We start from the raw sequence: 25,741 nt of genomic DNA on the forward strand, positions 1-25,741 counted from the left end.
ACAACTAGAATTTAAGTCATTTCTTTTCCACTTTTGGTAATATTAAATTTTTTATGATCTTACAGAAAAGAAATGTGAATCATCCCCTTCTGGGCCAAACTAATTACTGGAGGGAGGAGACTGCTATAATTAATAATACATACTTGAAAGGAAAATACACACAGAAAAAATTTCATTATGCACATATAAATTCAGAAACTGTTATTTGTGTAATACATTTAAGAGACAAGAAAATATGAAAAACTTAGGGGACAGTTCAAATTAAAAGCAGTATATGTGTGATGAGTTGTTATCTACTAGTGAAGCATGGCTATAATAACATCTCAATCTGCATGATGTTGACAAAATACTTAGATATAAAATATACTGTTTCTCTACCACATGTTACTAAAATCAATACATAAATCCCAAAATATGATAAATTGGACCATAGTAAAAATTTTAAAACTTCCAACTTCGTACACTATAGAAATAAAAATATATAAAGAAATTGTATAAATCAATGAAAAACAGCAGATAACCTGAATAAAATGGACAAAAATCTCAAAATGCCACAAAAAAGGATACACAAAATGCAGATACTTGACTGCGTTAATTATTAGGAAACACAAATTAAACTCATACTAAGGTACCACTTTTCACTTACCAAATCCACAGAAATATTTGAAGTCTGATTACATCAAATGTTGGTGGGGAGGAATTTCAAACTGAACAGGGTATATAAATTGATAGAACCACTTTGGAAGGCTACTTGGCACTATCTAGTAGAGTTAAAGATACACATATGTATCTGCTATGAACCAGTAATTCCACTACTACATATGCAGAAATGTAAATACAAGCACTTGTGCACCAGGATACATGTGCAAGAATGTTTATATGGAATTTCTATAAATTTTCTGAATTGGTACTAAGCCAAATATCCATCAGCACTATAACAAACAAGCACATTTTGAGATGGACATAAAATATATTATATATCAAGTGAGGAGTGAACTGCTACACAACACAACACAGAGAACCTTACAAAATAATGGAAAGTGAAAAGCACAAGACATAGTGAATATAGGAGAGTCCTAACTATATAAAGTTCAGAAACAGGCCATGCAGATATTACAGTAGTTTAGGGACCTTGCGGGCTCAGAACAAAATTTTCCACAAATACCCTTTGTCATGCTTACTACTGCAAACAAAGGATACTAGAAGATCTTAGAAAGTCTCTCTCTGACCATCCTCTATCCTCCTGTCTCCCACCCCTCTCCTTGAAGGGACTCCCAGAAAGCAGAATTCCCCTTCCTCAGGGCAAGCCATGGAAACTAGAAATATTACTCTAACCTTCCCTCTGCTTTATGTGTACAAGCAGGCCAGGGAGAGATCCTCTAACCCACCTTGTCTGATTGTAGATCATAAAACCCAGAGGGTCCTACCTTACAGCCAAGAAGAAGGAATGCTACATAGAGGCCAAGGAGAATCTGAGCACCCAGGCCTTGCCAGATTCTCCCTTGGTTTATGACCACTAGCTCAGACCCCTTTGTTCTTCTTTGAGCCTAAGCATAAAAAGAGACAGCTTTCCTTGGGTCTGCAGGTCTTTTTTCTGAAAGCTCTTGTGTCACACAGAACTTCAATTAAGTCTATTGGTTATTCTTTTCTCTTGCTAACCTGCCTTCTGCTTATAGAAGTGTCCCTTATGAGGGGTGAGGAAAGGTAGCATCCATTTTCCATCATGTAAGCAGAAATTTTATTTTCTTTGAGAGAGGCAAGGAAATGATTACCATACAAGTCAGATCAAGCTGGATGTGGTGGTGCACACCTGGAATCCCAGCACTCTGAGAGGCTGAGGCAGGAGGATCACAAGTTCAGACAACTAAGCAATTCGGTAACTTAGCAAGACCCTGTCTCAAAATAAAAATAAAAGGGGCTGAGGACATAGCTCAGTGCAAAGTCCCTGGATTCATTCCCCAGTATTAAAAAAAAAAAAAAAAAATGAAAAAGTCAGTGACTAAGGAGAGGATGTGTTTGGGAAAGGATCCCAGGGTACCTGCCTTGCCCTGCTTCTTGACTTGCACATTAGCTTGTACACATATACATTAAAGTTTCCCCCGCAAAAAGCCTACAAGAAAAATAACTTAGATTTTTTTTTTTTTATTCTTTCAATAGATGCTTTCAATTAGAGAAGTGAACTGGATTTGATAAAATACAGCTCCAGGGAAGACAAGTTGGGAAGATGGCAATGGAAAACCGACACCTGGATGACCAGACGCCACAAAGCTGCCCTAAGAGAAAGGACCCACGAATACTCAGATGAAGACATGCTCAGAGACGTCACAACCCAATGCTGCCTATTTACTATAATACTGGGCATTTTTTGCTATTAATCACCTTCCTGACCACCTTTTCTTAAAACTCCAAACACACTGGACAATCTCCCCCATAAAGCACAGGACAGAGTAAGCACTGCAGCCGGCTTCCTCCTACGACAGTCCAGGGCCTTCTCAACTGGGAAACAACTGACAACCGGGCTTGTGATTCTGTCTAACTTATCTTCTCCGGGCTCACAATGGCCCCAAAAGGAAATGAACTATTTGCACAAAGGTTAGGCATACTCGCTTACATGTGATTTAGAAATAAGCACATTTTATTATTCCAGGCGTTGTAAGGAATGAAATAATGTGAAATTTATTTGTTCACTTTTCGCTTTTTGACAACTGAATGCCAGGAGTTCAGTGTTTACTTCACACCATGTAAGGCAGGGTGGGCTTAGGGAGGGTTCTCTCCTCCCATTTCACCATACCCAGTCACAGCCTTGCTGCTTATTCGGAGGGAAAGTTTTGAGTGTGCACCCCTGTACACAAAGAGGATGACGTAGGAATCTGTTTAGATTGCTCGGAGTATTTATAGATATTTTGCATATGTGAATAATGTATGTTTGTCATTGTAAATCACCTGGGTAGATGACAGAAAATCTCAGCTTAAAATGTTCTGCACTGGGGCTGAGGATTTAGCTCAGTGGCACAGCGCCTGCCTGGCAAGCACAAGGTCATGAGTTCGATTCCCGGTACCGGAAAAAAGACAAAAAATAAATAAAAAAAAATTCTGCATTGAAGCATAAGGTGGAGTCATATGGTGCTGAGAGGAAAATCATCTGTCATATTAAGAACGCTCCGTCAAGGCAGATATGGTGGGGGACCACATAATAGAGGAGAGGACCTGAGCAAGACATCTGGGACCGGTAATAAGAACCCCTGGCTAACACTGCCCCACTGTACGAGCATTTCAATTGTATGGATGAAAATTATAAGCAACTGCCATTCTAAGATGGAATAAGCCAATGGTGAATTTCCAACTTTGCAGTTTGCATGAAGTGTTCTTCTTGATGGTTGTTTTGTATGTCAACCTGCCTGGGCCAGTGAATGCACATATATTTGGTCAAATGGTGATTTGGATGACATGCTCAGAGATGTCACAACCCAAAGCTGCCTATTTACTATAATATCGAACATTTTTTGCTATTAATCACCTTCCTGGCCACCTTTTCTTAAAACTCTAAACACACTGGACAATCTCCCCCATAAAGCACAGGACAGAGCAAGCACCGCAGCCTGCTTCCTTCCTACTTACATCAGTAGCTGAGAAAAGCAGGCCGCCTCCCTGATGTCGGTGGGCCTCACCAAATCAGTTGTAGGCCTAAACTGAGCAAAAACGTTGACCTTTCCCCCTAGTAAAAAGAATTCCTGCTGCCTGAATGCCTTCAAAAAATAGCAGCATTTCATGCTTTAGGACTCAAACTGAAATAGTGCCACTTCCTGGGTCTCATGCCTGCCAGCCTTTGCGATGCAACTACAGCACAGGTCCTTAGCCCTTCAAACTCAAATTGGAATGAACAACACACCCATCACCTCTGTCAGGTCTGCGCCTGACTCACTCACTCTACACGCCTTGGGACTTGCCAGCCTCCCCTAATCAATGAGCCAATTTCTTATAATGAACCACTCATGTGCTACACAGTATTTTGGTCAATGACAGTCTCCCCATGTGATAGTAGCCCCATAAAAGCGTATCACCCAGTGACACCATAGCCTTCGAAGTACACTCTGTTGTTTGTGCAACAAGGAAATCATCTCATAACACATTTCTCAGCTGTACCCCACTGCTAAACAATGCATGGCGGTACTTGTATCCACCTCTCTCTATCTCTGGCCCTGTGTGCACACAGGTCCTGCTGGCTCTGGGGCACTGCAGGGCCCCAACCAGTGCACCCAGCTTCTCCCTGTGCACCATGCCTGCCCACCACCTATCTGCTTTCACTGCTTTCGCGCAAAATGACCACGGCATGCCCTCTTCCGCCTTCCTCTCTTATCAATCATCATGCTCAAAAGAGCGGGAAGAGGAAGGGAAAAAACAATAAAGCTATTTATAGAAGCCCAAGCTTCGGTCTCCCTTGCTCTCCACTTCAATCTATGGTCTGCATCAGGGGGAAACAAATGATTCAGGGACTAAGTTAGAAAACCTTGACTGCTGGGTTCAAAGTTCACTGAAACTCAAAACATACACGAATAAATTTCTTTGACAAAAAAGTATGCCTCACCAAAGAATTTTCTTCTGAAAAATGATGTATGTCCTGTATTATATAAACTCATTTCAAAATAAAAGCCATTCATATTACTCAACAAAATGTTTCTCTGAAGATATAAAACAGTGCATGCCTGAGACATACATAGTCCATAATCTTACCCTCATGTCTCAGCCTAATTATAAAGTACTCTTCGAGGAAAAAAATTCTATTTAGGTTATCCTTTACTTTTAATTTTAGGGCCTCTCAACATTTCTGAGACTAAAAAATTAAAGGCCAACAGCAAGATTGTAATTGCTTTTTAATAGTTCTCCCTCCTCATAGAAGTGACCTTTCTTATCAGCTCAAAATTCTAGACCTTAGAGAAAGATCAAAGTGATGAATTTCCAACTTTAAATGTCAAATTCAGAATATATCCTACAGATTTAGCTACCCAGGAGAGAAAGAATTTGAAATACCTGAAATTCTTTCAATTGACTCTCGGATGGATCACGTGTAAAAATTATTTAGTCTTAAACTACTTCCATGGCTTAAAGTAGATTATGTCTACCCTGCTCAGTAAGGAAAAGTAATGAGAATCTTTTTAAAAAGGCAAAGTTCCATTCTCAAGTCGTGTGGGAGGAACATGCTACACATTCTATTCAGATGGATCAGCAAAGGTGTAAAGTATGCATAAATGGCCTCTCTGTGTGAAAGGATTAAACAAATCACATGAGTTAATGAAAGCTAAAAAAAATCAAGCAAAAGTTTAAATGCCGTTTGTTCAAGAATAAATCATACAAAAGCAGCTAACATGGTGACACGAGGAGGTGCACGGTCACCATGGCAAATAGGCTGACTTCTGTAACTCAGGACGGCGTCAGGCACAGCCCCAAAGCCAGTCAAATTTGACTCTAGATCTTGCTCCCTTGCATTACGCTCAAGGAAGCCACTAGAAACCACCAAGTCGCCTTAGGCCTCAGAAAAAAATGAATTCCGGCCTACATGTATAATTTCCTTTCCCAGAATTTAAATATAATCTATTCTTCTTTTAGAAGGCTCCTCCCTCAGCAACTGAAAGTTTAAATGTAAGGATGAGGATTAAAAATAATTGCTACTGGGGCTGGGGATTTAGCTCAGCGGCAAAAGCGCCTGCCTGGCAAGTGCAAGGTCGTGAGTTCAGTTCCTGGTACCGGAGAAAAACCAAAAAAAAAAAATAATAATTGGTACTTTTAGATCAATTACTAATTTACAACAGATTTAAGTGTTAGTCTAGTACTTTTAAAAATAAGTGAATAAACTAAAGCTTCTCAAATTCAAGTCAGTAGGAAAAAAAAAAAGATGAAAACATTCTGAAGACACTCGAAATTCCTTGGCCATACAGTTAAATGAAGTCTTAATGTTGTGGGAGGAAATCTTACAATTGACGTATCTAGGATGAAAAACTAACGTCAAGCTGCAGGAGCCTGGAACATCCACGTTGTTTCTCAGGGTCTACAATACCTCAACAGAACATGTAGGCCATGAAAATTTCCTTGCCAGGGTTTTTATAAGGCCCATTCTGTCTGTTTGTCTGTCTGTCTGCCTCTATTACTTATCAGACAAAAAGGGATTAATATACTAACCTTTAGAAATTTTCCCAAGAGAAATGCTACCTTTCATACTTTTTACTATCCCTCTAATGATGCACTCTAAGCTCATATTGAAAAGACAAGGATCACTAGCATAGCCAGATTCTCAAACAGGAAGCAGTGAGTGAGCGTCTTCCTGCTGGTGCTTACCGGATAGGATTGGGAGGTGGAGGCGGGAGTGGCGGTGGAGGAGGAGGTGGAGGAGGTACTGAGTTCTCAGACTGGTTCACTCGTTTCTGGAGCTCATCAACTGCACAGGGAGCAAGCGGTTCAGGACAGAGGAAAAAAGCAAGGCATCTTTTATACATGTGAAAGAATAAAACAACACAATCTCTCAAAACCAGTGCTTTTTATGAGGCCCCTATTAATTTTAATATGAAACCACCACAGACTTTTTAAGCTTTTTGTTATCTAGTTTATCACTTATGCAAGAAAGGCCTTCCATGTATTAAAATAAAATGTTACGATCTTTTTCCTGCACAATTTTGGAAAAAGAAAAAAAAATTCAAGACAATGGCTAACGGGTGGGAAGTAGGGATTGAGTAGGTAGAAGAAATATTTGTAACAATGTAGGACACTACTCAAACACTAGGAGACTGTGAACACTGGGATTTAAAAGTGTACGGACCAAGAGTTAATTTTAAAGATGACATTTAGTAAAAGAACTTTAATAGTTGCATACTTTGCTCCTCCGCTTCATTTCCTTCAAATACTGCAATACTAGAGTCCTTGATATTAACCAGACTCACATTCCTAAATGCCTGTATCCCAGAAACTTTCTGCTCTTTTGAAGAGCTCTCTGGAAATATAATTTATTCATTCAATTCACTGACGTCGCTAATGAGACAGACATTAAACACGAAATGTGAAGGAGCCTACGGGAGCCTACGCGCACTGCCGCTAGAGACACACTACAGTTCCTGACTTCAAGGAGCTCAATTTGCGAGCTTCACATGGCTGAGGGTGTAGCTCAGTGGTAGAGCACTACCTTTCCCAGCATGCACAATGCCCTGTGTTCAATCCGCAGAATGACAAAAAATAAGTTAAATAAATGAATGTATCTCACAGATGCTAATCCTGAAATCTAGGCTAAAGTTGAATACTGTTCTGAGGTAGCTTCCTCTGCCCATAACCAACTTTTTTCACCCTCCGCCCTTACATAGGCAGTGTGAGCTATGCTCTTAACACCAAGAATATTCCAATTATTTCATATGCATGCATCTATTTCTCCATACTAATTCTGAAATCTGATGACAAAAAGCATGCTTTATTTTCCTCTATATTTCTTAGTGGAGCTTTGGCCTGAGCTGGGTACACACACACCAAATGCTCAATAAATGCACTCAAATTTGAATCTCAAATACCTCTAGTGCCTATACCTTCTTTTCAAAGTCCAAGGTGACTTTGACTATAAGCTACTCTAATAGTCATTAAAAGGAATGGAAAATTTCTTAATTTTGGATCAATTTTTAAAAAATAAAATTGTAATCAATTTTCATCGTGAAAAAGCATTGAACATTTTTAAAAGGAAAAAAGCCTACATGGTTTCACACAGATTTTAAAATTCTAGTATAAAATTAACCAAAAATATCTGAAGTGAATACTGAAGCTGTTATAAAGCGAATGTACCTGCCTCCTTAAATTGCCTACCTTCTAACTAAGGCTTCTACTTCTGCCTGGGTAGCAACCCAGCTCACACATTCCTGGTAAGCCTCCCAGCACCGAATGAATACATCCTTTGATTTTAGCATTCCCTGGTGTTTTAAAAGTCTTTCCTTTTAATATATATATTGTTGCCCATTTCATTGTTAGGTGTGGCATAGAAAGTATTATTTCATGTGTATAATTAGACAGCAAAGGGGAAGGGAGTCTGAACACCAGAGATGAAGGTATTATAAAAAAAAAAAAAAAATTCTTTTTTTAAAAAGCACTCTGAAGTGAACAAAATGAAGTAGCACTTAAAGAATATTCATCTCTGAAGCCCTGAAAAATGATGAAATGTTTGGTTTCATATGCTAGTGGCAACTCTGCGTCCTAATCCTGCATCTCTATGTCCAAAAAGGAAGTCTAAATATCTGTGAGTCGCTGGATGACACAGGCTATTCTACTGCATGGCAGTAGTTAGAAAGGGAGGAATTTAGAAACAAATCTTGGTATTCTTCCAGAGCACTCACTACTGATGATATGCCCTGTTCTGTCCTTGGCCTTCACAGATGAAGAATAAGGCATGGGACCCGACTTTTACCGGAATGCTTTAAATTTCTGGCCTTCTCTTCAGAATTCTGGTATTTCGATTCCAGTTCCTTCTTATCTTCTTCCAGAAGCTCCAGTTGCTGTTTGAGGTTATGTATCTCTTTGTGCAGTGTCTCATTTTCTAGTTGCTCCTCTAATTCTTTGACCTGTAAGTTTTAAACACGCTTTAATGATTTAATACGCTTTCCTTCATCAAGCGAAAGACAAGGGAAAAATATTTTCATTTGACTTTGCTCTTCATAGCAGAAAGATTCCAGCCCATCTTACAATTATACAAATTCTAGATACAGATAATACTTACAACCATTAGAAACTCTTCAATTTAATAAATTTACTGGAGAGTTACACACACTAATTTTGAAACATGAGTCCAAAAGAAAAATAATACCTAAAAGTTCATTTAGAACAGATTAATACTTTCACAACTCATTTGCAAGAGAGTCAAGTAGTTAAAAAGACCCCCAACAGTCACAATTTATAGTAAGTGTCAAAAATACTAAAAAGAAAAAAAAAGTCGGGTATGGAGGTACACGCCTATTGTACCAGCTACTCAAGATAAAATTTTTTACAATGGAAAGAAAAGACCCTTTGAGATTCAATAACACTACTTTGAGAATGTCTTTTTAAAAATATTCTGGCAAATATACAAATGTATTCACTTTATGACAATGAAGAGCCAGAAATAACCTAAACGTCCACCAATATTATTGCTTTAATAAATAAGTCTGTTCATTAAATAAAATACTATATAATCATTTAAAATCACATCACTTTCTATTTTCTGAAATGTGAAGGTACATAGTATTACCAATTGGAAAAATTGAGCTTACAAAATAGTATGTATGATAAGATTCCAATTAAACAAATAAAAAATATATATTTATATATTTATATATATACATAAAGTTTTTTAAGTACCAAAGTAGGCATTCTTGACAATCTTAATTTTCTTCAAGTAAAGAACGTTTTGTTTTGTTTTGTTTTTTTGAGATAGGTCCCACTATGCAGTTTAGACTGGCCTCAAACTCATAGTGATCCTCCTGCCTCAGCCTCCTGAGTGCTGGGATTACAGGTGTGTGCTACTACACCTAGGAATTAAAACATATCTTAAGCCACACACATGAAGAATTACCCAGAATAAATGTATAACATACTATAACAGTTTAAGAAATAGTTATACCCATAATTGATAATTTTTATCTAATCTCCAGTACTTCTCCGCCTTCCCCAACCAGGGATATATATAAGAGAATTTAGTCCTATATTTCACTTCAACCAGAAGGTTCTATGTATGCATGCACGATTTACTAAATGAGTTAACTATGCATAGCCTGACTTTTCAGAACCAAAAATTAAACTCTAGCATAAGCTGAAAAGAAGCAATTCTTTTCTCTTAATTGAAAAATTAATTCCTGCACGCAAAGACAGAAAAAATAAACAAATCTTTTCCCCCTGCCTAGTTCCCTCGTCCTCTATCCCTGAGTCAGTCCCTGTTACCACCTGCTCGTCCAGAGGTTCTCTGTACGGGGATCAATGTTTTCTTACTCAGGAAACAAAACATCAGCTCAGCCTCCCCACAAACTGTAAAAACTTCAGAACTTCCAATATCATTGTGACACTGACAGCTAATAGTGTTTCCTCACAAATGAGGTCTACTGTATGTAACATAAACACGATGTTCCTTAGGTGGCCCCCTTAATTTGCAAGTCTTCTTTCTTCACCTCTTTCCACCTTTCCCACCTTTCCACTGTCCCCCAGCTAGTGCTTCTCAGCTACCATGATAACCATCCTTTCTGACCAGCACAGGGATGGACTCTGTCCAGGAAGAGCTCCACTCCTGCCTACTGAAATAACCATGGAGGAAGCACTTACGTAAAAAGCATTTCAATCAAACACATTTGCAGAACTTTGCACAATAGGAAAATTTCTCTAAGCAAATAATTACTATTGACATGAACTCTTCTCTCCCTCCCACTTTGAATAGGACCTATGCCCTCTAAGCGAGCTCAGAATAATATACACTCCTAGTGTATATAGTCTGTAAAAAAAAAAAAAAAAAAAAAAAAATCACAATTTCTCCAAAACTGATTTCTAGGCTATGTATTATCAGAGATATTTTGCTTCTTTCTTTTTGTTTCATTGTCCTTATTCAATGATCATTTTCAAGATCATTAAACAGTAAGTCTACAAGAGTGTGCCAGGCCAGGCATGGTGGCACACACCTGTAATCCCAGCACTTGGGAGGCTGAGGCAGGAGGATCACTGTGAGTTTGAGACCAGCCTCAGTTACAAAGTGAGTTCAAGGCCAGCCTAAACTGTATAGCGAAACCCTGTCTCAAAAAGACAAAAACAAAACAAAATACAATAGTATACTATAAATTTTAGTTGGGCAATAAGTTACACTCATTTGACAGTTATTTTTTTCCAAAAGGTGACTGGAAGTAGTTATTAACATGAAATATGGAACTTTTAAAAACTGTACCAATTCTTTTTGTTTGAAGTGTGTGTGTGTGTGTGTGTGTGTGTGTGTATGCATGCCTAGAATTCCGGAATAAAATCTGTTACCTTTTGCTGATGTTGAATTCTCTCTTCTTCAAGTTGCTGGATGAGTTTTGCATTTTCATCTAAAGCTTTCAAAAGCTGCTGGTCAGGGACAGCGCTCTGTAGCAGAAGGTGGCTTTGTCTCTTTAGCTTGTTTTGTTCTATGAACATCTGGAACAGTTAATCACACAAAAACATATATACCAATCTCCCATGTATCTCCTCAACTGCAATTTGAGCAAAAGGAAAGTATGCAGAGTTAAGATATCAAGGGAAAGTTTTGAATCATGAATAGTTTAAAGAGTAGTACTTGCTATGATTTCATTCCTAATTTTTGTACAATCTTCAGTACCTTCATTCCTGCTCCAAACAAGGTATGTATGTGTAATTTAATCCCACTCAATTTTTAATGTTATTATTGCTATAAAATACATTAACACTACCAGTAGTAGCTAATATGTATCAAGAACTTACCTTATACCAGGTATTCTATGAAATATTTTATTTGCCTTATTTTATTTTTTATATGCTTTATTTTAATCCTCACCTAAATCCTAATAACTTAAAACCTCTATGAATAGGTGACATTCATTAAATGATGATACAGGTGGTGGTAATCATTTTATATTCATTACCCTCAGAACAATATGTCAGGTAGATACTATTATTATCCCATTTTTATTGGTAAGGCAACTGAAACTCAGAAAGTTTAAGCAACTTTCCCAATGGCACACACAGGCAGCAAGACTAGGATTTAAACCCACAGCTGTCTGACTTACAAGCCCAAACATCTTCAGCTGGCTAATTTGTACTATTTACTAGCCTTAATGTTCTGTTTTGTACCGGTTTTTCTGAAGTGATGAAAGCAGTTAATAATAGGAAGGAAAGTGGTAGATGGGAGACAGTACCCTAATTTTCACTTTAGTCTCACAGTCTTACATGATTAAAATCATTACTTTCTAGTCACCTGTTATCTCTCTCCCTTAACATCATACCCAAGTTGGCCAGCAGCTGATTACAAGCATGAAGTGTTCTGCAAAGTTGTTTTACAAACTCTGAATCTTTCAGTTCACATTTTTAGATTCTTAACAGCATTTAATAATGTACACGGTCGCTTAACTATAAGATCTATACTATATAAAGACCTGCTGCAGAGCACTATGTATACAACTTAATTCATCCCATTTTTTAAAAAGCCAGCAAATAAAACTCAGGACAAAATAAATTATCTTCTAGCAACCTTCATATGGGAAGACTATGGCTTTAATGATTTATACAGTCCTTAAATTTAATCCTTGGCCAGGATTGATTTTTTAATCAAAATCAAGTCCTCAGTATAATATACAAAAATGCTCACATTTTCTTCCTAGTATGTCTTCCTACGAGGAAAAAACATTATAAGCAGCTTTTATTCTTTTGCTCACACAGGGATTTGTGAAAAACAAACAAACAAAAAAAGCTATTAAATTACAACACTGTTTTTCTACAAAACTAAAACACTGCAAAATCAAACAGGAAAATGAACAAGTTTATATAGCACATGAAATCCACATGCTCCTTCCCTCTGACTCCCTGGCTCTGCAGGAATGAGCAGCACCCACAGGCCAAGTATCCTGTGTGCACGGCCTGGGCTAGAGAAGGGGCCCAGAGGCAACAAGGTATCTCGAATTTAGGACCAATGGTACCTGAAATGAATTATTTTGACTTACCTTTCCTTTTTTGATGTTGCTGTTGTTCTTTAGAACTGGGGATTGAACCCAGGGACTTTGCACTGATCTATATTTGCAGCTCTTTTTATTGTGAGATAGGGTTTCACCAAGTCACTATGTTTCCCAGGTTGGGGTTGAACTTCTGATCCTCCTGCCTCAGCCTCCCAGAATGCTACAGGACTACAGGAATGCACCACCACACCTGGCCTAGTTTCTTTTTAGAGATTTTTCCGTTTTAAAACTTAATGAGCTGGGGTCCCGTGCCAGAGGCGGCGTAGAAAATACCACAGGGAGCTGTTGGGAAAGGCCTGCAAATAGCAGCCAAGGGAGGACCCAGGGGTTTCCTTTTGCCAACTGTGCTGTGGGCTAGAGCCACAGAGCCACGGCCGGGTGGTGTGTGGCCGTGTGTGGGCAGCACAGCCAGGCATGGTCCCCAATGCGGCAGAGAGTACCACACTCTTCCCTCCAGGCCTCTGGCTTTGGGCCTCTCTTGGGAAGAATGAAGAGTGCTTCTCTTCCTTGTGGCACTCTGGAAAATGTTGTCAGCGTTATACGGTCCAAATAATTACCTCCCGTGTTATTTTGGAGAAAAAAGATGAAAGATATATGACATCAAGTCTTAAAGGTGGTAATGTTGTGAATTTCTCTGGTAAAATCCCTTTATCAGTCCCTAACCAGTAATATTATGAAAGATGAGAGAATTTCCTTTCAAAAAGCAGGGGTTACTTGAAGAAAACTACTCATCATGTTACCTTCTCTAAATCTTAAAAGGGGAAAAAAAAAAAACCAAAAAACAAACCTCTAACTTTTCTTCTAAAGTTATCTCAAGAACATTTAGCCACCAGATACTGATGAATTTGGGTTTTTATCTATGGTAAGAAGTTGATCGTTAAAGAAATGAGTCTCTTAACAGATAAATAGCATCACAGGCATCAGGACTTCTGAGAAATTTTATCAACATTTTCAAAGAGTAACAGTGAAAAGAAAATCCTGTGTTGTTGATGTATCATTCATTCTTTTCAAAATAACACTCCAATATAAGTTATCATCAGAAAGGAAAGAACTGATTATGTAATAGTCTCATGGGTTATTAGGAATACATGTTGAACAGGGTATCTCTATCGTGATAAAAAGAAAAACTACACCGAGTAGCGAGAAAAAAGAACATTAAAAAGTGTAAGAAAGCCTCATAAGTAGTTGTGAAGATGCTGATAAAATTCCCAAAACCAGGTAGTTCTGGAGACAAGTGTTTTCTTGTTAAGGAGGGGAATCACATGTTTTGGTTCTGTTTTTTAAATGAACCAATATAAACAGGAGTAATCAACTTTCAACTTTTACTTCACACATTTGAGAATTGAATTTTTACATATATACACATGTATATATTCCTTTTCCAATTCCAAGTATGAATAAACTTTTAAGTGGCTTCTAAGACTGTAAGCTCAAAAGGGGAAGGGCCCACATCTGCCTTGCTCAGCCTTTGACTTCCCCTCTCAACAGTCATCAGATGCTGCTGCTTGTACCACGGACAAATGCAACACAGATGTTAAACTAAGTCATGTGACTTTTAGCCCCAGTTACCTGCTGAAAACCTGAGAATCAGCTAACTATGTATAAGGGGAAAAAAACTGGTTCCAATCCAGTACTAAATCTAGAGAGTGTACAATGACTGCAAACATTTGTGCTACCAGTAACAGAAGCGCCACTGCCCTGGCTTCGCCTCCTCCTTCTGGGTTAGCATGGCAGCATCCTTGCGCCAATCATCACCCATATTTAAGGCCCCACAAGGTGAACGGCAGAGCAGATCATTCACTTTCAGAACACTCTGACTGTATAAACCTCGCTTCTCCTATCTTCTCTGCTGCTGCATGGCCTTCAAGTTTTTCTTTGAGCTGCTTTGTCTTTCCTTGAGCTGCTTTGTCGATCATTGTGAAAACAACACACAGAAACTTGAAAAAGTCCTGAGATAAGACCCTGGCATTTAGGTCAAACTCAACCAACCTTTCAGTTTTGCAATGGCAGCATCTCTGCATTATTTCCAAGTCCCCTCTCCCTCCGCTGTTTAGCTGCAATATTTATAACCCCTGCAGCTTTATCCAGAGGGCTTTGACACACTTCAATTCTCTTTTCTTTCTTACAGGTAATAAGAGAACAGTATTCACTCACCTTTCATTAAACTCTCTGAATAAAGTGAATCATAGTATTTCCAATCAGATGCATTTGGACTAAACCTTCTGTAGAGTTCACTGCGAGCACTGCTATAGGCAAGCATAAAAAGCCCCATTCTACATACACAAAATGATAATGATTTGCAGATAGTCTCATAACACCACGTCTTTCTTCTACACCTTGGCTACCTCTCTTCCAAAGGACCATTTAAATGTCCCTAACTACTTCCTTCAACCCATACCATGCACCCAGATTCAAAACACTTATCCAGGATAAAGAGCTCACTGCAGACAGCACTGCACCTCACGTTCTGCCAACTGGTGACTCGTCATTGTCCTGGAAACCGGCCCCAGAGCCGTGACACCCAACACTACATGTCAACAAGGTAAGGTGGAACTGGAGAAGCTCAGTGCTTATCTCCGACATGAGAGGAAAATCATTACACTGGTGAAAGGCTGAGACAATGGATGTACAATGTGGCAATGTTCCCCGAGCAGGGTAGAATCAGCTGCACAGTGAGCACCAGACAATGGTCAAAGAGAAAGAAGGAAGCTGTGATCTGAGATGGCACGTGGGCTGTTTGAAATGGATACAACCCTTGTACTCCAGCCTGACTCTCCATCACGAGTTATGGGGATCTCTACATGCAATTCCTTCCCCCACAGGGCATTTTATCGTTTACAAAATACTTTTTAAAAATCATGTCATTTGATTCTGAAGTCTCCCTGACAATTAGTATCAACACCTAATTCCTCTGATGGCAGTGAAGTGTCAAGAGGCCAAGGGCTGCTCAGAGGTGACAGGACTAGATCTGACATGGCCAAACTCTGAACCCAGATCTTCTGTACCAGCTCTGGTGAACTTGTCCACTTGATACTATTCTGTAGCTGCCTCCCTAGCCTATGTTTTGTTTGTTTGTTTATTTTTCAATATTGAGGTTGAACCCAGGGTGCCATACATGCTAAACAAGCACTCCACCGCTGAACTACCTCCCCAGCCCTTTTAATTTTTTAAATTCTGAGACAAGATCTCACTATGTTCTCCAAGTTGGCCTTGAACTCTCAATCCTCCTGGTTCAGCCTCCCAAGTGGGGACCAAGAGAGCCTTAATTCAAACCAGCAAGTTTAAATTACCCAAACTCAAACAGCATTTTTATTTTTTATTCACACAGTAATTTTGAGTATTTATGGCCATACAGTATGATTAACTGATTATACATAATGTAATATATAGTGATCAACTGGGGTAATTAGCATGTCTACCTACTTAAATATTTACCATTTCTTTGTGTTGGGAACCTTCACACCCCTCTCTTCTAGTTCTTTATCAAATATATAATAGATTGTTGTAAACTACAGTCATTGTGCTGTTCTGTAGAACACTAAAACTTATTCTTCCTGACCTCATTAATTTTTTTTTTTCATTTGTCATTTGCAAATCCTATTAAGAAACAAAAATTTAAAACCAGGTCTCTCAACATACCCACCTCTTGTGCAAACGACTCTGCTTTCTTTCGAAGGTCCTTCTCCAGCTCCAGGTTTACCTGCAGCTCCTCATACTCTTCTACTGCCAGCATGGACACTTAAGAAGATGAGCCAAAGACATAATACACCATACAAATTATCAGGAAGAAGGATGGAAAGAGTACAGAAAAGTGTCTTCACACAGGCACACAAGCACCCCTGTCCATTCCTGGCAGGCATATAAACTGATAAAGCCTTTTTAGAGGGCAGCTGGGCAGTATGAATCAAGAACTGAGAACTATTTCTATCCTTTGACTCAACCATTCTACTTCAAGGAATGCATAGTCAGAAAACATAAACCACAGTGATACAGAGAGAAGTGGTGGCAAGGATGCTCTCGGCACCATCGCTGGAAATACTGAAATCACCTAACATGGAAGAACCAGTACACTGTAGTAAAAGAAATATTCTTCTGCCATCAAAATGATAATGTAAAAACATATTCAGTGAATGCAAAGAGCTTTCTGGTATGTTTTTTAAAAAATAAATGATTAGTGGACAGGGGTATAGCTCAGTGGCATAAGCACCTGCCTCATAAGCACAAGGTCCTGAGCTTGATCCTTGGTATCCCCCCGCAAGAAATAAAATAAAATAAATGAATTGCAAAAATCTGTGCAAAATAAAGTCATTTTTTAAAAAGCCACCAACAAATCACATCAACAGCATTTCACAGGACAGGAAATATGTGGAAGATCGATAAACATGTCAAAAGATAGTCACCTTCATTAGGGCTTAGGAAACACAAATATAAATACCTTTTTGTTTTGTTTTGTTTTGTTTTCTTTTTGTTTTTGTTTTTGTTTTCCCAGTACGGGGAATCAAACTCACGATCTCACGCTTGCCAGGCAGGTGCTGTGCCGCTGAGCTAAAGCCCCAGCCCATAAATACCTTTTAATATCCATAAAACAAGGAAGTGGTAAAAAGTAAGAAGCCTGGTTATATTAAGTTTGGAGAGTATGCAGAATAATGGAAACAAACATACTGCTAACCAGAACATAAACTGATGGACTGATTTGCTAAGTAATTTATGTAGTGAAACTGAAGATAAAATATTACAATTAGCACATGTCTAATGAAATTTGTGGACATACACCAAAAAACAGGTAGAATTTTCATGACACATGACTTAGATTAACAAAAAACTGGAACTAATTCAAATATCCAACAAGAGGATAATGGGTATACAAACCTTGGTACAGTTGTCTAATGGAATATAATACAGTAGAGAAAATAAACCTTCCACAACTATTCCCTTTAAAATGGAAGAATCTCAAAACATGAAAATTCTCAGTTCTATACAAAATTATTCCAATTTTATCAAGTTCAAAAACATGCATGATTAAACAATGCAATACTAGGGATAAACATGTATTTGGCAAAACTATAAAGGAAATGGTAAAAATTATAAGTAGAGAGGGATATTCAGGGACTTATAAGGCATCAGTAGATTCTTTTACTAATGTTCTTTCACATATATTATAAACATATGTAACAAACATTCAACATATACATAGCTTTTCTTCAGTTGGAAGAATATATGTTAAAATATTAATAGTACTCATCTCTGAACTTAAATATTAAGATTTTTCATTTCCTATACAAATTTAAATTTTCCAATAAAAACTGTATAATCTAATAAAAATAATACACATATTTATATGCACACATGGGTGGTATTTTTAAGTGTTCTCATGTTTACAAAAGACAGAAAGAGATTTGGATCCACTCAGGCCAAAAAGAAGAGCTTTGAACTAAAGACTTACTTCCTATAGGACAGAAACCTTCAAAGGGAAGGTCCTGTCAAATAAAACCAATGTGAATTCCTTGCTATTCTTGACACTCAGGGGCAACTCTGTCACGGGACGATACAGACTGGACAGAGTGATGATGCCGTTAGAGATGAGCACAACACGGGAAGCAGCGCACCGCGCGTCTGCTCCTGGTGGCTCCTCCATCCTCAGCTGAGTCATATCAGTACATCTCTCAAAGGCCCTCTTAATGGCTGCTTTCACACACTGTGCCGCCAGGGCACTTCAATCCTAACTGACTAAGGACTGGTTTGCTGTGTAATGACATAGAATTTGAAACTCTGCACTCTGCAAATCTACTGCCTCTTCAGACGAAAGACGAATAGTCTTACTCAAGGAAAGTAATGTAAGTGGTGATTTGTGTTGTGAATTATAGGTCCCTGAGAGCTAAATGATTTTTAAATGTATTTAAAAGAGAAATTTCATGAAGCAAAGAAAGACAGGAAGGACTATCTGAAACCCCAGGCAAGATAATTGACTTTCTTTTCTATGTCCAGAACACTGTAATAAAAAGTGAATTTTCACATGTCTGGGTCCCTTTGACTTGCAGTTTTGAAAGAAATCAGGTTGGGCCTCCTGGTGTATTTATTTACCTACCTGCTCTTTTCCTAGATCGGAGGCTCTCTGAAGGCAAAAGCCATGTGATTCACCTCTCTAGAACACTGTTTCTAGCACAGTGCACCTGGGCTACAAATTCTTCAACAAAATTCTCTCTATAAATCAAGTAGGACCCAAAGAAAAGCTACAGTCTGATGCAACTCTCACACACATAACTAGATAGTCTTTTATTGAAACTCCCAGCTAATGAACGATGCAATGATTAAGAGCTACCACCAATGGCAATGTGGAAAGCCTTGGGTCTGAAAGATTTCCTGTTAGTGTTACAGCTTCTGAGCTAGGAAATCAGTGGCTGGGAGAATAAGAGAGAAGCAGCACATTAAATCTCTGCTATGGTTTGGATGTGGTTTGTTCTACCAAAGGTGCATGTGTTGAAAGCTTGGTTCCACGTGGTATTAAAAAGTGGCGGTGGAACCATTAACAAGTGGGACTTGGTGTCAGGTAATTATGTCACTGTGGATGCTGCACAAAGGAGAAATTAAAGCTGGCTGTAGGGAATAGGCTGGTTCTCACTAGAGTGGATTGTTATTAAAAGACCAGGACTGGCACCTCCCTGGGCTCTGGCTTCCCATCTTGCTAGGTGACCTCTCCCTTTCAACCTGCACCCCTACCTTCATGCCATGTACTACGCTCTGACCCAACCAAAGGGGTCCTCACCAGAGTGAAGAGATGCTGGCACTGTGCTCCTGCACCTCTAAAACTGGAAGGTAAATAAGTATTTTTTTCTTTATCCAGTACCCAGCTTTGATACTTCGTTAAAGCAGCAGAAAAGGACTAATACAGTCTCTCCCCTTAGGATTACTTTTGCAGAACTGAACTTCAGCATTACTTCCCAAACTAACATGTACCAGAAGCAGGCACCACAAAACCTGATGCTGTGTTTTACAATAAGGATGATTTGGTTACTGTTTTTTTTTTTTTTTTTTTTTTTTTTTTTTTTTTTTTTTTTCTCCGGTACCAGGAACCGAACTCACGACCTTGCGCTTGCCAGGCAGGCGCTTTGCCGCTGAGCTAAATCCCCAGCCCCAAATTTGGTTACTGTTAACTGAATGACAGAGGTTTCTTTGGAAGTAGCCATTGGAGACATTTCCTTCTCACCATGAGACCAGGGCTGATCTTTCCGATCATTAGATTTGTGCTTATGTAATTGATTTAAATGCTCAATGAATCTCTCACTGTACTGGCTGCTAGAGAATAGACAGGCAGATTGCAGGCACAAAGGCAGGAACTCTGCAAGACTTCAGAGCAAGTACCATGCACTTGTATATTAATTTGTACTTTCACTTTACTTGGTCCCATTTTTCACTCCTCTTAATTTAAAATGTTTATATCGTGCTGCCTGGTTATGTAAATCGCCTAATCCCACCTGGATTGAGATTTATTAAATAACCTATCAAATACATAAATGCAGAGAGAATAACCAAAATGGCCACAGTCCCAGTATATACGCAGGACACAAGTAGTATTTATGTTCAAAGTTTCAAAGAGTGGGTTCCAAGTTCCTCAAGTGAAATCACTTTTGAATATCCTTAGTGAGAAGATAGTAGGAATCAGATTTACTGCTAAGAAAACATAATATTGACAATTTTGACCACAAGAATCTTTAAGCACAAGTAAAAAATGATACCAAACACATATAAACAAAACAAATTACATGAGTTTATAAAAAAGACTAGACAGACATACCTCTGTTGCATTTTTCTAAGACTTTTCTCTGTTCAAGAACTTCTGCATGTAAAACAGTTTTTTCTTGTTTAACTTTATTTACCTAAAAATGTAGGATTTTGAGAGGAGAAAACATGAAAATTGTAAGAAATGATATATAGTGATGTGTTATAGCAAAGGGCTGTTCAGCTTGCAACATGAAGTTACGATGTAAAGCAGAAAACAGCTCCCTATGCTAGGACTTCCTGAAAGCTCTTCACAGTTTCAAGGTGGCCCTTTAAGTTAGGGTACACATGCAATGCCCATCTGACTCACGTATTCCAGGTGGCACTGGTGTTGGTCTCTAAACACAGCAGCATTCTAGCCATCAAGCACCAATGATTCTTTTTTTTTAAAATACAAAAATCCAACCATAGACCACAAATAATTTGTCAGAGATCTAATACTAGATTTGGGGATTCACCTTAAACTTTGATGGCTTATAGCCTAAGTAAAGCACACATTAATTTCTAAAATTAAAAAAAAAAAACAGTACTTTAAGCTTTTATGACTTTTAGCTCAAATAAAATAGATATGAAAGTGTCCCTCCAAAATATAAATTTCTGAAACAACCTTTGCCATCAATCAATAGAATGCCATTAGACCATTTTTAAAAATAAGAATGTAAAGTCACACAGGTCAAAGTGGATAAATGTCAAATACATTATGCTGAATTTAAAAAGAAGGTACATTTACAGAGTCTAAAAACACTCAAAATAGTATGTATTGTACTAAACGAGCAAATTCATACTTTGGAAGGATAAACACCAAGTTCAAAATAACAGCTGCTTAGGGAAACTGGGCAGGAAGTGAGGAGAACACAGCTGGGGAGAGGTTTGCCAAGGTTTTCTTAAGTACGCTAATGGCTTATGTATTAAGCTAAGTAGTAAGTATATGAATGTCCACTATTTTGTATTTAGACCCTTTCAAATTTCTGAAATGGCTATAATAAAAATAATCTCAGAATTGCCTTCCAATAACCTCTAAGAGGGAGATAAGCAAATTATCAGTAAGTTATCATTACCGAGGAATAAACCACATCAGATGTGTTATTTGTCCCCCTTAAGGTTACACTCAAGAAACAAACTAAGACGATATTCCTGAATGTGCTACCAGCACATCCAGACAACCTGTGAACTGCTTTCCCTTTTTTGTTTTTGCTTCTGGTTTAAATAACTGATACACACTACACAACAGTATCGTCCCTTCTGAGGTATCATCGTCCGTCTTCCCATTCATTATGTCATTCTGCTGCAATAACGCAAAAGCAGCTGGACCTGGCAGGTTGGTGGCCACCACTTCCTATGCTTCTGTACACCCTGCCCTTCAAGGAACTGAAATCTGACGGAAGGAAGGAAGGTGACGAGGCGAGGCTGCTCACTGGGGGATCAATACCTGCCCACTTCTAAGCCCTTTGAAGTTGTCCCCGGGGTGCTACTGTGCATCAGTTGAGAAGTTCTGGGTCACCAAGTATGACCACCACAGGTACAAGTCCAATCAAGGTCATGAAGACAAATAAAAGGAAATTGTGTGGCCCTGTTCTTAAAAACGGTTCAACACAAACAAGGGAAAACTCCAAATCCCTGCTTGAACTCAGGCTACCATCGAACCAGTGTGGCAGGGACACAGAGGGACAGCCCCTCCCCGCTGAGCCAGACATCCACTAGACAAGCAAAATACTCTTCTTTTTTTGCCAGAAACAGTAAAAGTTTACGGCTTTAAAACGTAGCTACCATTCTACCAATCTGCATCTTACAGGAAAAAATGGGGGACAGGGAGCAAGTGTTTTATTTAAGCTAAGTAGTGGGCATGAATATTCATGATCATATTTTCTATACCAGTGATGGCAAACCTTTTAGAGCATTCAATGATACAAACAGCCTGCTGGCATGTGTGCCATAGGTTCGCCGCCACTGTGCTGCACTGTTCTGTCTATCTCGGGGAGGGGGGATTAAAATTGGTACATGGGCTTCATGTCAAAAATTAACCTCCAATAGCAAATTCTTAACTCTGTCAGCCCCGAAACTGGCTCTGTGATTGAAACCATTAAAGGCTTTGCTTTTCTGGCCTAAGATACATACTTCTTCCATTACTTCCACAAGTTTGCTCTTGAGATTTTCCAGCTCGATGGCCAATATCTTCTTTTCCTCCTGAACAGATACAATTTGATCTCGAAGTTCTGCATTTTTTTAGGAGAAATAAAAAAAATAAATAGAAAGAAGCTTATTTTTAAAAGAAGAAATCAACCTGTTCAAAAGAATTGAAAATGCCAGTCCATGTGTAGCCTATGGTCAAGGTTACTTAACAATTAAAAAGACAGTCAAGAATCAAAGGACAATAGGAACCTCACTTGTGTGCCATCTACCCCATGGAGCCATGGTTATTAATAACTTTATACCAGGCAATCTTATCATGTTAAATGAATCAGACTGAGTTTCCTTTGCAATCTATCAAACCCACACTCTAGAAAATTATCTGGCATTTGAGAAGTAAAAATTTTAAGCTTTCAGTAAAACAAATTAAGGCATTGTACTAATTTCTTTTTTATTTCAAAATGGCCATGGGCTCTTGTCACAATACAATATAAACAAACAATTGGGCAGTTAATAATTTGGAGAGTTTGATTTGAAGAAAAAAATCTTGACTTGCTGCCAATTTATAGCCCTTAAACATTATTTGAACTGACTCAAAACTATAAAGAAGGGTTAATTCCAGTAATTTTCTCTCCAGAGTTGTGGGTGTTTTGTTTCTTAATTTATTTCTATTTTTATTATTGGAAATTTTAATGAAAAATGTGTTGCTAGAATGAAAATATTAGCAACTCTAAATACAAAAGGTTCTGGTGTTAAATTACCTCTGCCATTCCAATATTTAAAAATAAACATAGATTAGCATGGACTACGTTCATTTATACCCAGGCCTACTGTTTTGCCACTTCATTTTGAACTGTTTTAATTTCCTATCTTTCTCCAGGGCACTAAGTAATCTGCTATATAGTTATTTATAAGTTGAATTAAACTTTTTACATGGACGCAGCTTGAAGAAGTTCTCAAAGACTTAGTTTTAAAGCACTTTGTCCACTGGCTGACTAATTCCACAAGGAAGAACATGAGACCATATTGCTCAAGACCTGACAGAAGGGAGAATAAGGAACAGAAGGAAATTCTTTAAACTTCCTCTCCCTCCCAACCAACGTAAATTCTATTCTGTCTTAGTATAAGGAGTTAAAGAGTCAGCTAAAGTTGACGAACAGCTTTCTTTATGCTATCAACTAAAATTTTATGTAGCAAATAAACTAGTAAGTACTAGTTTTGAATGTGTACTAAGTCAAATATTCTAAGTTATGGAGCTCAAACATCTTTAACGTAAGCAATGTTAAGTGTAAATAAATAAAAGTAATGCACGTTGAGCAGGTGAGTCATATAATCCTACCCTACACCACTGCTTGGCAGCCAACAGTTGTTAAATACTGACTGTTGCTTGCAGTTCATTGCCCCAATCAGATGGAATATTCTTGGAGAGCAGATACTCCCCTTCCCTCCAAAGAATCCAACAGAGAACCAAACGAAAAGGGGTGTTGGCTACATACACACATACACATTTGGTGCTGAGGGCTGAATCCAGGAAGTCACACATCTAAATTCACACTGTACCACTGAGCTGCACTCCCAGGTCCCCAGCCCTGGCTAACTATGTTTTTATCCATTCTTTTTTTGCTTAACAAAACTATCTTAACACACGATCCACATTCTTAAGGTTACGGTCTGACTACTTCTGTTGAGACAACACTTTCAAAACTGCCTAATTCCAGACAAGAATGCACCTCATAAAGAACAAGTGCTATCACCTTGATTCTTACCCATGCTCCCACCATGGCAATTAAATCGAACTTTTTGATGGCAGGACCCAGGCGGACCCTGAGGAGTAAAAGCCATGCACAGTAACTGACCCACGAGTCTCACCTTTGATCTGCTTCTGACACTGTACTGAGATACAAGTCTCGGCGGCACTCTCTGTGTCTGTGGTGGCATCTTCATCATCGATGTTTATCTCTTCAGTTATTACATCCGGTCCCAGCTTGGCCATGTATAACATGCTGATTCTCTTCAATGTTTTATTTTCTTTATTGAGCTAAGACAAAGTATAAAAACGGTTATTTTAACAGCAGTTAAATGAGCACCTTGGATTTTTAAACAATAGACAAATTAAGTGTATTTTTGTCTTACAAATTCACCAACATTCACAGCAGGACATAACAATGATCAGATTCAGGGGCTGGGGATTCAGCTCCGCGGCACAGCGCCTGCCTGGCAAGCGCAAGGTTGTGAGTTCGATTCCCAGTACCAGAAAAAAAAAAAAAGAAAGAAACTAAAGATGGAACAATTATCAGATTCATAACATAAGGTCTTATTCGCATATTTTAATGTTAAGAGTATAACTTTACGTGAGCCCCGATGCCTGGATTATAGCCTGCAGCAAGGAGAAATGCAAGGTAAAATTGATAAGAAATGTAAGGAATTAAGATAAAACACCCCGTATTTCTAGTCACTTGTAGTCTTAATACAGGTTTTTATGTCAACAAATGCTCAGTTTGATGCTATGCTAAGAAGACTTCCTAAATGTCTGTTTGCCCAGCATCCTTCTCTTCTGGACATTATTACTCTTCTTCATTGCTTACCTGATTTCTATGAGGAGAAGCCCCCTCCCCCAAGCGCTCCCTACACCACCAGTCACAGTTAATAGAGCCAGAGATTAGGCACATGACCCAGGCTTGGCCAATCAGAACTCTGCTCTAAAAATTCAGAGTTAGAACAGAGACATGAGTTTCTCTGTGTCTGGATATATAGGAGATGCTGGCAACCACACTTCTTTACTGAGTTGACAAAGAGAAGCACGTAGTCTACAGCAAAGCCAAAAATGAAGCTGATGTGCACAGAGATGCAAAAAAATGAAAATATCAGTGAAGAAAGGGGGTAACGGGCATACACAGCCAAGCCCAGCATCTTTTCTGGCTCAGCCAGTTCAAGAAGTGTTTCTGCTATGTGTACAGAGTCCTAATAATATACAACAGAAGAAAGTTCAAGATCTATTCCTATTGCCTCTACAAGAGTTCTAATTCATAGCAGCCAAAAGGAATCCTAATTTGTTAATTATTTGTTGTTCTCTGGTGTAGGACATGAGTGGGTTTTCAGCTTTAGTTACTCAACTATGATCACTCTCTTTAGCTAACATGTTT

General features: G+C 38.5%; 1 protein-coding gene across 2 annotated transcripts in view; it reads right to left on the reverse strand.

The window, feature by feature from the left end:
- The window catches only part of Shtn1 (shootin 1), a gene marked incomplete at its 5' end in the record, with an annotated part of 80,746 nt that overhangs the window by 33,215 nt on the left and 21,790 nt on the right, over nucleotides 1–25,741 (reverse strand). For both annotated transcript variants that reach the window (XM_013515871.1, XM_005387870.2), the window contains 7 exon segments: nucleotides 6,331–6,430; nucleotides 8,426–8,579; nucleotides 10,999–11,145; nucleotides 16,339–16,433; nucleotides 20,488–20,569; nucleotides 22,587–22,684; nucleotides 24,468–24,636. In XM_013515871.1, coding sequence (XP_013371325.1) covers nucleotides 6,331–6,430; nucleotides 8,426–8,579; nucleotides 10,999–11,145; nucleotides 16,339–16,433; nucleotides 20,488–20,569; nucleotides 22,587–22,684; nucleotides 24,468–24,636 — 845 coding nt within the window.

Source organism: Chinchilla lanigera, unplaced genomic scaffold, assembly GCF_000276665.1.
Source record: "Chinchilla lanigera isolate Chin_1 unplaced genomic scaffold, ChiLan1.0 scaffold00030, whole genome shotgun sequence".
NCBI lineage: Eukaryota > Metazoa > Chordata > Mammalia > Rodentia > Chinchillidae > Chinchilla > Chinchilla lanigera.